The 14,323-nt window shown below is 43.7% G+C and overlaps 1 protein-coding gene across 10 annotated transcripts in view; it reads left to right on the top strand.

Moving 5' to 3' along the window:
• Positions 1-14,323, top strand: part of LOC148040071 (tRNA N(3)-methylcytidine methyltransferase trm141-like) — an 85,902-nt gene that overhangs the window by 14,532 nt on the left and 57,047 nt on the right. For 8 of the 10 annotated variants that reach the window (XM_087696573.1, XM_087696572.1, XM_087696582.1 and 5 more), the window contains exons 5-8: positions 9,029-9,133; positions 9,248-9,355; positions 9,457-9,528; positions 9,637-9,687. In XM_087696573.1, the coding sequence (XP_087552699.1) occupies positions 9,029-9,133; positions 9,248-9,355; positions 9,457-9,528; positions 9,637-9,687 (336 nt within the window). The remainder of the gene's footprint in view (positions 1-9,028; positions 9,134-9,247; positions 9,356-9,456; positions 9,529-9,636; positions 9,688-14,323) is intronic. The other 2 variants (XM_087696574.1, XM_087696575.1) reach the window with 2 other exon arrangements.

Genomic DNA, 14,323 nt, shown 5'->3' with positions numbered 1-14,323 from the left:
TACTTGCAAAAAATTAATGCAGATTTGCAGGTTGAATAGCTAGTAAACACTAATCATTGGGTCCATAGATCAACCAAAAATACAAAATAACTGGATAGGTTTGTTTCTAGTGCAAATTATGTTACTGATTATGTCATGTTGACAGACTGTGCTGAACCGTCATGCTTCAAGGAAGCAATCCCCCTGTCTGTCTAGCACCCCATGCACGCAGCTTCTCCAAGTCCTCCAGCATCGCTAGTGCCTCACCGCCACCACTGGTTTGTGCACTACTGCTTTGGGCGGTTTGGGCATCCACCCGGCTCAACTTCGGCTCACATTTCAAAGGTGACAGGTATATTTAATTATTTTATTGGAAAATCAGAGCTACAACAGGGGCTTTTTCCAAAAAGGTGCATTCCAGCTCTAGAAAGTGTTTTTGGGCATACATTGCAGAAATTTCTTGGAATTTGGGTCAAAAAATTTGGGCCTTTTACATGAGTGGCAGACATTGGCACCTATTGAAGATTCAGTCTGAAATTGATTGAAAGCTTGCATATTAGACAGCTAAATTTTGGGACTTTTGCATTTTTCGTACTGCTGAGCACTGTTTGTGCATCAGACAGCATGCTACTTACTGAAATCTGTGGAAATTTCAGCACATTGGACAATTGTGATTAAGTGTGACACAATTTTGTTAATTATAGCTTGATGTATACTGTAATTTCTGGAAATTTGCAGGTTTCTAGGTTATTCCAGCTTTGGTTCTTGCTCTCGTGCCTTTCGAAAGAGTGACATTTACTGTGGCCAATCAACGACAGAGTGATGTATTCACTTATGTATCTAAAGAGGATAGATTCCATGGCAATAATTATTCTCTGTGGTCCTTCATGATGAAGAATTTTCTCATTGCTAAAAATCTTTGGGAGTATGTTAGTGGTGAAGAAGTCTATTCTGGAGTTGTGGCTCCTACAACTCTTCCCCAAGGAGGATGTGCTTTGTGGCTAGCTCCAACTCAGCCACATCCCCAAAGAACAATAGTATAGAAGGCTTGGGACACTAGGGATGCCCAAGCATTGTCACTGATTACATTGGCAGTTCAACGTTCCATAATCTTGCATATATGGTTTGCTACTTCTTTAAGAGGAGCATGGCTCAAATGTTTGCTGGAAAAAATGAGTCATACATTTCTTTCTTAAAAAAGGAGCTTGAAAATGTGAAGATGCACGAAGGTGATGCTATGTAGGACCATCTTAACAAAATTCAGGATTTGCGTGAGTAGTTGATGAATGTATATGAGTATTATTGTGATACACAGATGATCTCTACTACTATGAATTCCTTGTCACCTTCTTATTTGGCCTTTCACACGGCCTTGAATCTCACAATGAGAATTTCTTTGTAGCCACTTACCTTTCTTTAGTTGGTTAGTTTGCTACTGGAAGAAGAGCAAACAAGAAAGAATAGTGGGGTGGATGTGGTAGTCTCTGAACAGGCTTTTATGGCAAGATAGAAGAGCAAGGGAATTAGTCTAGGAATGCTTCGTAGAGTTCTGGAAGTTTAGACACTTCACAGGGCAACAAAAAGGAGAGGGGCACGCAAGCCAAGAAAGGCAAGTGCCATTATTGTAAAAAACGAGGTTACTATATTGCAGAATGTAAGAAACACATTGCCAAGGAGGAGTTTGGGATGTCTGTTTCTAATGCACCTTTTATTGCTATTGCTATAGAGTCCATGTCGTTTATTGTTGATCGTAACTATTGTTTTTACACTTGTAGTTACGATTCTTCTTAGGCAGATAGAGCATTTAGCTCTACAGACGATGCTAGGCTGCTAGTACTTGGTTCTTTGACAGTGGGGCTTCTAAGCACATTACATCCTGCAGGGATTTATTTACCTCTATTGTTGCAACTCCTGTTGGCATATGTGCAATGTGCCAACAATGCATCTCATCCTGTTAGAGGTGTTGGAGAGATTGTCTTGAAAGCCATTGATGGCTCTACTCTCTGTTTGCAAGATGCATTATATGTGTGAGGGATAAAGAAGAAATTGTTTTCCATTTGTTCTTTAGTAAAGTGTGGAATACAAGTCATATTTGATGATGACAAATGCATGGTTAGGGATAAGGAATTCTTGACTTTGGTATCGACTAGCACATTATGTCATTGACTCTGTGAGTTAGATGCTCATTTGATTGATCTGTTAGTCTATTTGGCATCTATTATTACTCTTGCTATGTCACATGCAGAGTTATGGCATGCTCGCATGGGGCATGTTAATTATGGCAGTTTGATGCTTATGCAACGTACTCAGATATTAGATAGTTTACCTCTCTTAGAGAGACCTCTTGAGCATATTTGTGAGGAATGCATTTTAGGAGTGGCAAACAATGTCATTGGGCGGATGTTATTATTTTGTTATCTTCATGGATGACTTTACTTACTTTTGTTGGGTCTATTCATTGGTGAAAAAGTTAGAGGTGTATGGCGCATTTTTAGCTTTTATTGCACTTGTGGAAAATCAATCTAGTTGTCGGATTAAGACTCTTCGTTCAGACCGAGGTTGGGAATACATATCCTCTTTGCTGAATAAGTTTTTGAAGCAAAAAGGTATTGCCCTTTAGTATACTATTGCATATACTTCTCAGCAAAATGGGGTTTCAAATAGGAAGAATCGGTCACTCATGGAGATGGCTAGATGTCATTGAAAAATGTCATGCCTTTTTAGCCTTGGAACAGTCTGAAACCTTCAATTGGCCACTTTTGTACTTTTGGGTGTCTTGCATATGCTCATATTCCCAGAGTATTGAGAAAGAAGTTGGACAACAAGGCTGTCAAGTGCATATTTGTGGGGTACAAGAGTGAGAGGAAAGGGTATAGGCTGTATGATCCAGTTTCCAAGAAAGTCTTTGTCAGTAGGGATGTGATTTTTGATGAAAAATCAAAATTCTCTTGTTGGTTTTGACATATATCAAGCAGAAAATGATGCGTTTTAGGGGCTGCTGCCTATTTCTTTTGGTGATACAACTGGAGCTTCATTAAACGAACAAAATGTTCGGCCAGCTGCTCCATTAAACAATGCAGAAATTCAGCCTATGGCTGATCTGAATATTCAGCAAGATGCTGAACTTGAGGTTCATGAGGAGCATGTACATAATGAGGGGCTAGACAAATGCCCAGATGGTACTTGTAGACTTTAAAAGATAGTCACTTGGATGCTCCTCTCAGTGGTCGTACTAGAAGACGAGCACGTCTGTATGATCATGCTAACACAATGGAGTTTGTTATGGCAGCACACACACTTGATGATGAGGAGCCTCATTGTTTTGAGGATGCACAATAGAGTGTGCATTGGATGGTAGCAATGCAAGTTGAATTTGATTTTATCTTGAAGATTCAAACATGGGATTTAGTTACATTGCATGTTGGAAAGAAAGCCATTGATACTAAATGGGTCTATAAGCTGAAAAGAAGAGTGGATGGATCCATTGAGAAATACAAAGCTAGGCTTGTGGCAAACGGCTATGTGCAAAAGGACATTGATTATGAGGAGACATTTGCTCCTACATCCCGTATGACCACCATTAGGTGTATGGTTGCTTTGGCTGCCCATTATAGTATGATTGTGCACCTGCTTGATATTAAAACTGTATTTTTACATGGGGAATTTCAGGAAGAAGTGTATGTTCAGTAGCCTATGGGTTTTGTAGTTGAAGGATCCGAATACTTGGTATGCAAGCTGAAAAAGGCTTTGTATGGTTTGAAGCAAGCTCCGCGAGCTTGGTATGCAAAAAAGATGCTTTTTTACTTAGCCAAGGGTTCATTAACAGACGATTAGAGTCTACTCTTTACGTATGCAAAGAGGGGGGATCCTTGCTGGTCATTTGTCTTCATGTGGATGATCTTCTGCTCACAGGGACACATGTTGATCAGATTTCAGCATTTAAGAAAAAATTGTAGCAAACTTTTGAAATGTTAGATTTGGGGCCTTTGCATTACTACTTGGGCATTTTGTTTATTCATGATGCTAGAGGCGTTGGATTGTCACAATCTAGATATATTGGTAAACTCCTCGAGAGATTTGGCTTCTAGGATTGCAAGCCTGTTAGCATACGGATGGAGACTGTGCTCAAGCTGTCGTTGTATGATGACAATGATCTGTTTGACATTCATACATATGCTCCAATTGTTGGATGCCTCATTTATTTATGCAACACAAGGCCAGATATTTAGTTTGCAGTTTCATTCATACATCTACTCCAATAGTTGGATGCCTCATTTATTTATGCAACACAAGGCTAGATATTTAGTTTGCAATTTCAGCCTTGAGCAAATATATGCACAACCCACGCATGTCACATAGGCAAGTTGTGAAGCGTGTTTTTCATTATTGCAGTCATTAGGACTCTTGGATTGCTTTATGCCAGGGGGGGTCGTTGCAGTTATGTGCTTACAATGATTACGATTGGGCTGGTGATTTTGATTCACGTCACTCTAGGAGTGGAAACTGTTTCTTTCTTGGCTCATCTTGCATTTCGTGGCTTAGCAAGAAACAATCCACTATTGTCACATCGTCTTGTGAATCTAAAGCAGATAAGGCAACTTTCACTATTGTAGTTGAATGTGTATGGCTCAGATGTTTATTGACTGATCTTGATGTATTTGTCACGGAGCCTATTTCTTTGTTTACTAATTAGTCAGAGTGCCATTGGAGTCGCACGGAACCGAGTGTTTTATGCACGCATGAAACACATAGAAATACATTATCACTTTGTTAGAGAGAGGCTACATGTAGGGGATATCAACCTTGTTTATTATCCTACCACTAACAATGCGGTAGACATCTTCATTGAAGCTCTTCCTCATGACAAATTTGAAGTATTTCACAATGCTTTAAATTTGATCACCTTTGGTGGATGATCCTTGTATGGTGATCACTTTTCACTCTAGGGGGGTTTGTTCGGTTTGACTCACGTCTATGCTCACAGAGGAGTGTCCGTGATCCGTAGTAGGACATGGGGGTATTTTTTACTCTCCGTAAGAGAGGTTTTTCTCCCCAGTCACATTTTTATCTATTTGTGTGTTTATGTTACACAATTCGGTCACTTACCACACTTTACACACTTTCGGGGACGCATCTTACGACACTTACACAACCCTAAGGTCTAAGGGTTGTACTTTGTACTTTTCGCTTATACACATTGGGAATTGGATCGTATGTTGAGCTGTGTCTACACTCCCACTCTTACTCTCTCTACTGTCTACTTTGTTTTGAGCTTGAAGTCGCCATTCCCACTTCTAACAATATACCCAGGGATGGATTGAAAGGTCTTATTTATCTCTCATAGCAGGAGTATGTATCCAAGATTTTGCAGCGTTTCAATATGGAGGGTGGGGGAAGCAATTAGCATACTATTACCTCCATATGTGAAATTCAGTGTAGAGGACAACTTTACATTTGATGATGAAAAGGCTGAAATGACCAGGATTCCGTATGCTTCAGCTATGGGTAGCTTGATATATGCTATGGTTGTTATATGTCTTGACATAGCATTTGTAGTAGGAGTGGTTAGCAGGTACGTGGTACATCCTAGCAAAAAGCATTGGGAAGCAGTGAAAGGTATCATGAGATATCTTAAGGGCATAAAGGATTTGTGCATGTGCTTTGGAAAGCAGAAGGGATTTGTCGTTGGCTTTAGTGATGTTGACTATGCTAGTCATGCTAATTGTAGGAAGTCTATTTCAAGGTATGCATTCACCTTCATAGGAGGAGCAGTTTCCTAGATCTCCAGGCTACAAAAGTGTGTTGCATTGTCTACTACAAAGGCAGAGTATGTGGCTGCCATCGAGGCATGCAAGGAGGCTTAATGGCTTTCACGTCTGGTGGGAGAGCTTGGTATTATTGAGATCCATGTCCTCCATTGTGATAGTCAGAGTGCTATCATACTAGCACGGAACCCCATCTTTCATGCAAAGATGAAGCACATATAGGTGAAGTATCACTTTATCAGGGATGTTCTTGATAGCAAAAGCATTGAGCTTGTCAAGGTACCTACAAATGATAACCACGTAGATCTTCTCACGAAGGGTCCTCAAGTTGAGCGGTTTGCTCATTGTTGACAGTTGATGGGAGTTGGATAGTATATGTATTTCATGTTTCTTTTCCTCAACCTTAAGGTACCCTACCTTTAGGTGGGAGGTTGTTGGAAATAAAGGACCATCGTGCCTTTTATATGTGCATGGGTGTGAATGTACCCTAGCACTTGTATTTTCATATATCTATCTCAAAAAACCTTAAAGAGATACACTCTATTATACCCACACATTGTGCATCTCTCTCACTCTACTACTCTCTACTACTCTCTACTACTCTACTACTACTACTCAGGTTTTTCTCTCTATCTGCCATTGCCAACGCTGACCATTGCACCTTAGCTGTGTATCACTCACTTCATAAGCAATATAACTACCTACTTCTAAGCTTGCTAGACTCGGATGCTAATATCATATTTTTATTGAGGAACATTTTTTTCATCTATGCTTGCATCATGGGCTTTGTAGTTTATAATGATGCATCCATAAACAAACTCTTGTTCTTCTTGCATGTAGTGACTCAATAGCTTCCAATAGGCTGTTTGAAAAACTTTTTCTTGTTGATGAGTATCTTACTGAAAGATGATTGTTTAATGTTTATTCAATTAGTTTGATGACATTGTAGAGCAGTGCAAGAGAGAGTATAGAGATTTGGTTAGGATCAGCATGTGTAATGGTTCCAATTGCTTCTTGTGGTAGTTGAAGATAGTAGCCATCCTCAACATTTACAACTATGGGAATTCATTGCCAAGCCTAGACTCCATCTCATTCCTCATCCCAATGATGGTGTTTCAAAGAAGCAACTGACTTTATGGGGCCATAGTGCCAAAGTTGTGTCTGTCTTGCTAGGAAGATTCTCTCTCATGTATGAATACACCTAGGAGTGTGAATGTGCTTTTTAGTGTCATGCATGTGCTGTGTGATATTACGTGAATGGTGGTATCAAAGGACTGTCTTTCTGCAGACGCCCGCTCTGTGTTCTGTCGACTCCCCTCATGTGAAGCACAAGAGCTCTCATTTGCCACCCAACCATGCTCAGGAAGATGCTGGAGAAACCCCCGTCGTGACTCTCTTGCCAGCTGTCATTACCTAGTGAGTTATATTAATTTTATGACTCACTTACTTCCTAAGCTCCCCTAACCCCGTACGGGCACCCAAGGCCCCCGGACGGTCATCTCTCGTGCTTGTTTTCCAATAAGTTACATTTATTGATGTAACATGTGAACACACTTTAGATGCATTAAATAAAGGTAAAGATAGTTGCTGTGACTCTTGGCCTATGTGAACAGTTTCTTGTTCCTTCTATTCTCAATTCTCTTTTTCCCATTTATCTAGAAGCATTCTCTTTACTTTTATCCTTTTTTTAAAGTCACACAGTCTATGTCATATCTTCCGTTTTCAAGAACTAGTACTAGATCTAGGTTCAGCCATGCATCTTCTTTCAACTTTCATCTTCATCTTGACCTGCTGCATAGGCATTGAGGAGCTGCACACACCGCACTCCCATATTTGCTGTTACTCTCTGCTGTTTGCCATTGTGTTTGATTTCACCTCATTAACTCTGGCAAAAATTGTGTCAACATCAGTGATGGAAAGAGACTGCAGAGGTGCAATGAAGATGAGGCAAACAAAGAATAAGAGTGAATGTAGAGAAAGGAAAAACTCAGGGAATGACCAAGGCAATGAACCCTGACATGCAAAATGACCAAGATGGAAAAACTTAAAACGGGAGTGAATGCAGTGTAAAGGCAACGACCAAGAAAGTGGCTGCCCTCATCATATGGGGATGGAGTATGGATGACCTGCCATAAGTGGCAGAAACGGAAATCCCTTACTAAAGTGTGGGTAGTGCCCAATGCATTGGGGGCTTGTGCTTGATATGGAAGTTGGACACTCCAAAATTAAAAAGCCCTCTTAGCAACAAATTGCAGAAGAAAACCTGAAAAGCGCAGAGGGGTACACACAAAAAATTATCTATAATGTTATGTGGGGCAAAACATGGCCTTCCTTTGACCAATTAATGAGTACAACCATGGAGGCTTAGTGCTAACTTGCTAAAAAGATCTCCAGGGCTGCTGAATGGTAAAGCCTGCTGAGGACAGTTGTGGCATTATCCCAAAATGGAATGAAGTCTAGTTGAAGAGATTACTACTTGATTTGCTCACCAACAAGATGATATTGTAGATGAACTTCAATGAGTTGGGTCCTTGAATGGAAGACCAGGTTCCTGGTTAGGGCAATGGCAATGTGGTTGTTTGAGAAAACTGCGATTGGCAAACTCTAGAGGTTGGGAGTACCCTAGTTCTTGGAGAAGTCGTCAAAGATACAGGAGCTCAAGGGTACCATCATAGCAAGCTTGGTACTCTGCCTCTGTTGAATATCCTTCAATGGTAGGCTGCTTCTTGCTGGACAAACAAATGAAACCTTAGCCAAGGGAGAAGCAAAAGCTTTTGTGTGATCACTTGGTGTTGATGTTGCAGGCTCAAAATCATTATTCTCCTACTGGAATGGCATGGGGCCTATTTTCTAGCTGATCTCAAGCTTGCTGGCTATATTGGCTGGTAGTGGAGCTTGTCCATCATGGGTCATCAAAGTTAGAGTAGTTCAATGCTGATTGATGTTTTCAGCTATGCATGATCTTATCGTGAAAAAGTTTGAATCATAGTCACAATTTACGGTCATTTTTGGACTCGGGGATTTTGGGGACAGTAGCTTCTTTCCATCCCATGTCCTATTCTATTGGACTATGTAGGTACAAGTAACATCAAGTGCTTACTGTTTCCTCCCCCCAAACCAAAATCCAGTTTTGCATCCCATGTGACCAGGAGTTGGATCCATGTTGTATGAACCTTAAGGTGGACAACTAAACTTGATATGGCATTCAAGCATCAAATCCAGTTGTTTGCTTCTACACTGAGTATGTTTTTCAATAAAGTTTGATCAATTTTGACCTTGAGCAGGTTGGCTGTGGAGCTGGCAACACTATTTTCCCATTATTAGTGACCTATCCAAATATTTTTGTGCATGCCTGTGATTTCTCACCACGGGCTATCAATTTAGTAATGGTGGGTTGGAATTTTATTGTTTTAACCCTTGTTATCATTGCTCCATAACTTGACTTTTCCTCTATAGCACTTTTTGTTTCCAAGATAGACCATTGTAAAGCTGTTGGTTTGCAGGCTCATAAGGACTACAATAATGCACGTGTTCATGCATTTGTTTGTGATGTTACTTCTGATGACTTAACAATGGTCCTTCCCATAGAATCAATCGATGTTGCAATGTTGGTAAGCTTTTGTCATGTGCATTTGAATTATAGCTCTTTAATGCATAAATGCCACTCGAGTGTTTTTGTATGTATGTTGACTGTGGTGGCCTCCCTGTTAAGGTTTTCACATTGTCTGCAATATCGCCAAGCAAGATGCCTTGTGTGCTTCAGAATTTAAGAAAAGTTCTGAAGGTATGCTTTTGCAGTTGAGCGTTGACCTTGTGCAGAATATGTTTGAGCTAAATATGATATTGTAAGCTTCTGTTATCGAGTGGCATTAACAGATCGATACTTCGGCAGCCAAATGCTCACGTGCTGGTGCGAGACTATGCTGCTGGTGATCTTGCTCAGGTTAGTGAAAAATCACTCAAACTGTATCTTTGATTTGTTTTGTTAATAGCATTTTTCATGCGTTAAATAACAGTCAACTGTTATAACTTGGTCAACACTATTGCTATGAGAAGTTTGAAAGACAAAATAATGTGGGTGTCCTTTAAGTTCTCAAGTTGACAAAGGGTGTGACCTAGATGTGTTGTGTTATATGCATAGTGCATAGGGTCACCTGTCCATTTAAAGCAGTGGGAGTGGAAAATGAGCTGATTTCTTGCTGTCCAAATGTTTTAAGAGCCCAAAATTTCGTCTAAGTTGAAAAGGAAGCATGATGTCTATATTTGGCAAAGTAGTCTCCTGAAAAATGATACTGGACTTTGCTGCTATAAGCGATGGTAACGTTTTTTCTCATATCCATGTAGTCCTATAATAAAGGACATAAAGTTTCCTCAAGGGAGGCAGATATGAGACAGTGGTGGGGAACTAAATATATTTGTGGGCTCTTCTATCTTTGAGACTTGAATTTTATCTGAAAGAGCAGGCAATGGCCCTTTCCATTCTTTATGCTTGCCTGAAATTTTCACGTAGAATGGTAAACACGTAATCTCTATATTCAAAATTGCTGCTATTACAGGACTTGGTGATTTCTGTTGTTTTGCAATCCTGTTCTGTGCTGAAAAGGTTTTGATTTAAAGAGAAGAAACAGAACTCTATCAATAACCTTTCCAGTCCCAGGCCAATAAATGGAGGTTAAAGTAGAATACAAGCCTCATAAATGACAACAATGACCATGCAAAAGAGAACGTCTTGGAGTTGGTGGCCAGCAGGAGAGTGTTTAATACAAGGGCTGTTATATCCTTGGATATCCAAATAGGTGCTAGTAGCATTGGTCATAGTGGTCATGAAGTGAATTAGTGTGAATGCACTAAGGACACTTCGGGGTTAGGGCAGCCGAGTCCTATTTATAGGACTCAAGGCCCTATTGCACATTCATTGTGTGATCGCCACTCTCCCCGAATCATAAAAAGAAGAAATATTAAGCAATAAGGATGCTGGAAATGAAGGGAAAGAAAATGAGAAAATTTGAAGAGATTCTATAGAAAAAGTGGATGGAAAGTGTAATACCCTTGGACATGCTAGTAGCATTGTTCACAATGGTCATGAAATGATTTAGTATGATTGCACTAAGGACACTCTGGGGTTAGTGAAATCCAGTCCTATTTATAGGACTCCAGGCCCTATTGAGCACATTCATTGTGTGATCACCACTCTTGGATTCTAGCCTGTTGGCCAATGCATTTGTACACCGGGAAGGTATGGGTTGGTGGTATAGGATGCCAACCCTTGGGATGTGGTTGTTACTTGAAGTGTTGCTAGTTCCCAAGCTTGGGGGTGAGCTTGTTTGGCTCTGGATGGAGGTGAGTTGGATGTCCAGCTCTTTATATTTGTGGATATGGCTTGTGTTGTATTTGGTGTGTAGGTTGGATCCTAGTGGGGCATATCATGGGCTGTATAACAGCAGTCTGGTGGTTAGTAATGCTAGATGATGTGAGATTCCAAGTGGAGGAAAGTGCCCATCTGAATCCCAAATAGCAAGAAATGCATCTCGCCTCTGCATATGCTCATAATCACCTTGCAATTTTCTCCATCTTACCCCGCAACTTGATAGGATGGTTGCATCTTGCTGTCCCAATCTACCAAGCTATAATTTTATGATCAACTCCCATCTGTGATTGGGCCTTATAGTCCACACATTTTAAGGAAAGTCAAGTGTGATGCTGAAAGACTAGAAAAGTGCCTTGAGTATCTTGATATCCATAGGTTGAACCTTCATCTGTGGGGTGTTAAGTATGCTTCTGCAACCTTGACGGCTCCCTACCGACATGTCGCTGCCCTCGCCCCTGCCATCGCAACGCGTCGAACTCCCCCCCGCTGATTGGCGTCGTGCCCCCCCCCCCTCTCTCTCGCCTGTTGCCCGCCATTGCGCTGCCCTCCCCCGTTTTTGGCACTACGCTTCCCCACCCCCTGCTCACCACCATGCTGTGCCCTGTTCTCCTCCCCACCCACCCCAAATCCCACCCCCCCCCCCCCCCCCCCCCCCCCCCCCCCCCCCGCGCCCCCAGGTGGTAGGACACTCCTTGTCCAGGGCTCAGCTTCGGGACTGGCTTCGTTCCACGCTGTGCATCGGCATGGCGTAGATCGTGGAGGCGATTCTCATGGGGCAAGGGATCTTCATGGTACAACTCACCTTGGCAGACGCGGTCCGGGAGTTAGTGGCCAGTTCACCCTATGTCTCCACGAAGGGGGTCATTTACATGGTTCCTTGGTACAGTGGTTTCACATTGGAGGCATTTGCGCTCCACAATAGTTTCCTTAGACATCCGGTCACCCTACCCTTCCCCGGACTGGGGATAGAGTATCGTTAGCTTGTGGAAGACTTTGAATGGCTCTTCGGCACTATCCTTCCCACCTCTTTTGTGGACGTAGTAACAGCCCTGTAGGAGTCCCAAAGGTACGGCTGGCAGTGAAAAAGACAGAACATATCACAGTTTCTAGAGATTGAGGCAGGCGCATACTCCTTTAGGCAGCAGGTTATTGTGACAGGGCAGCCCAACAGGGCCTGCGTTGCCATGACTTTGGGCATGTGATAGCAGAGTGCATGAAGTTTGGAGCCAAGGCAGCTTCGTCGACAAGCCCACAGGTAGACACGGACAGCTTCACACAGGTCTAAAGACGACAGAGAGGGAGACGGCAGGGGGGGCCGCAGCCAGCCCCTTAGACACAGCCACGACAGCAGGGAGCAGGAGGCCGAGCGTCACCCCCCTAGTAGAACACCACGTGGCCCCCCCCTCCTCGCTCCACTCGGTAGGACCACATGCCTATACATCCACCCCCCATAGAGGTGTCATGGGCGACCTCACCCGAGGGCCCACCCTTCGATCCTCCCCCTCTCCACCATCCCTCTCGTCGACCAGTACCCGTGATTCCCACCCAGCACAGGCAACAACCCCCCCCCCCCCCCCCCCCCCCCCCCCCCCCCACCCCCCCCCCCCACAGGAGGCGAGAAGCCCCATACACTAACATCCTCCACTCACCGGTAGTCTAGTGCCCCCCCTCCCCCCCCCCCCCCCCCCCCCCCCCTCCACACAGCCACCCACACAGCCACCAACTCTTCCATCCATGCCCCCTGTCACACTTTCCCAAGACAGACAGAGTTGCTACCATAGTTCTTTAGGAGTGGGCCGTGGTCTTATCTGAGAGTTGCGGAGCATGGAGAGTTCCCACTACCCTTGGAGATGGGAATCTTCGTGGTACGCAAGTCAAGGAGTGGCAAGGTCCATCTACTGGCACCACCGGATTGATCACACTGCTTTTTTTCTTCAGATGTCTCACACAGGAGATTGGACGTCGACCTAGATAGAGGAGAAGGTGAAGAGCTAGGTGGTAGATCACATCTCCGAGTGGATGGGAGAAGGTGGACTGACACTTTTCTCCAAGTAGTGGCCAGGTTGCATGATGGACATTAACTGATGGGCTGGGACTAAGGTTCCACATGTAAGCATTAATTTTCGAGCTCCTCCGCAGTGGAGAGCCCCGATGGATGTGATCGAGTGGCCCTTGGCATAGGTGGCCCGTTTCTACCAGTGCATAGAGTCTTGCTTCTCACCTTGGCTGATGGATGCCCTGGCGGTACCACCAAGCGCATCCATTACCCCCATGGTCCGCCCGAGGGCTACCATGGGGGAATGGAGCTCACCATCAAGGCCAGCAGTGAAGCGTATCAGCATGCCTTATAGCTCCTCTTTCTCGTCAGCAACTTCCACACTGAACATATGTTTGTTCAGTTACTCACAGGTATCCCCATGAGTTTACATCTTGCATCCTGGAATGTGAATGGCCTCCACTATAGTGGAGCATGTGGTTCCAGAAAGTTGATTGTTTAGCAAGAGTTGTAGCCTGCCCTTGTCAAACGAATTGACATCTTGCTTGTACAAGAGCACAAGCTCACTCCCGCCCAGGCCCAACGGGTAGGGAAGGTAGTACTCCCGACGGGCAGCTCACACATTAGGAGCACGTCATTAGTGCCCACGGCAGGAGTGGAGGTGTATGCACCTCTATTGGCCCGAGCCTCAGCGCTTGTGTACGAGACCACGGGACGATCGTGGCAAGGAGGGTTCTATGGATCAGATTGGATATTGAGGACTTGTGCCTTGGGGAATCCTCAATGTCTATGCCCCTACTGAGGTTAGGGCACGCAGTAGGTTTTGGGTGGAGATCGTAGTAGGACTCGGAGAGGTGGACTTTTCGATCGTTGGAGGAGACTTCAACAACTTGGAGGCCATAGAGGACCAGTAGGGTAGAGGTAGAAACTACCAGGGCATGGTTGGGGAGGAGCAAGAGGCATGGGAGGTCTTTCTACTGGCAGTAGGAGTACGCGATGCTTGGAGAGACCTAGCTTTCTACAGGAGGGAGAGGTTGTTGGACTTCTCTTGGGGATATAGGCAGCTAGGTGGAGTCTTGCTGGAGTGGTTGGACAGGTTCTATGTGGGAGAGTTGAGATGCTCTCGTGGCAGCCAAGTAGGGCAGTTGGCGGGCACCACATTGGCCGATCATTGCCCTGTTTTCTTGACACTTGACCCCTTGTCATTTGCCCTAG

This window comes from Lygodium microphyllum, chromosome 2 (assembly GCF_053477565.2).
Source record: "Lygodium microphyllum isolate KBCC chromosome 2, Lygodium_microphyllum_v1.1.10, whole genome shotgun sequence".
Classification (NCBI taxonomy): Eukaryota; Viridiplantae; Streptophyta; class Polypodiopsida; order Schizaeales; family Lygodiaceae; genus Lygodium; species Lygodium microphyllum.
Note: the sequence above shows the minus strand (reverse complement) of the source record. Positions and strands in the feature narration are given on the sequence as shown.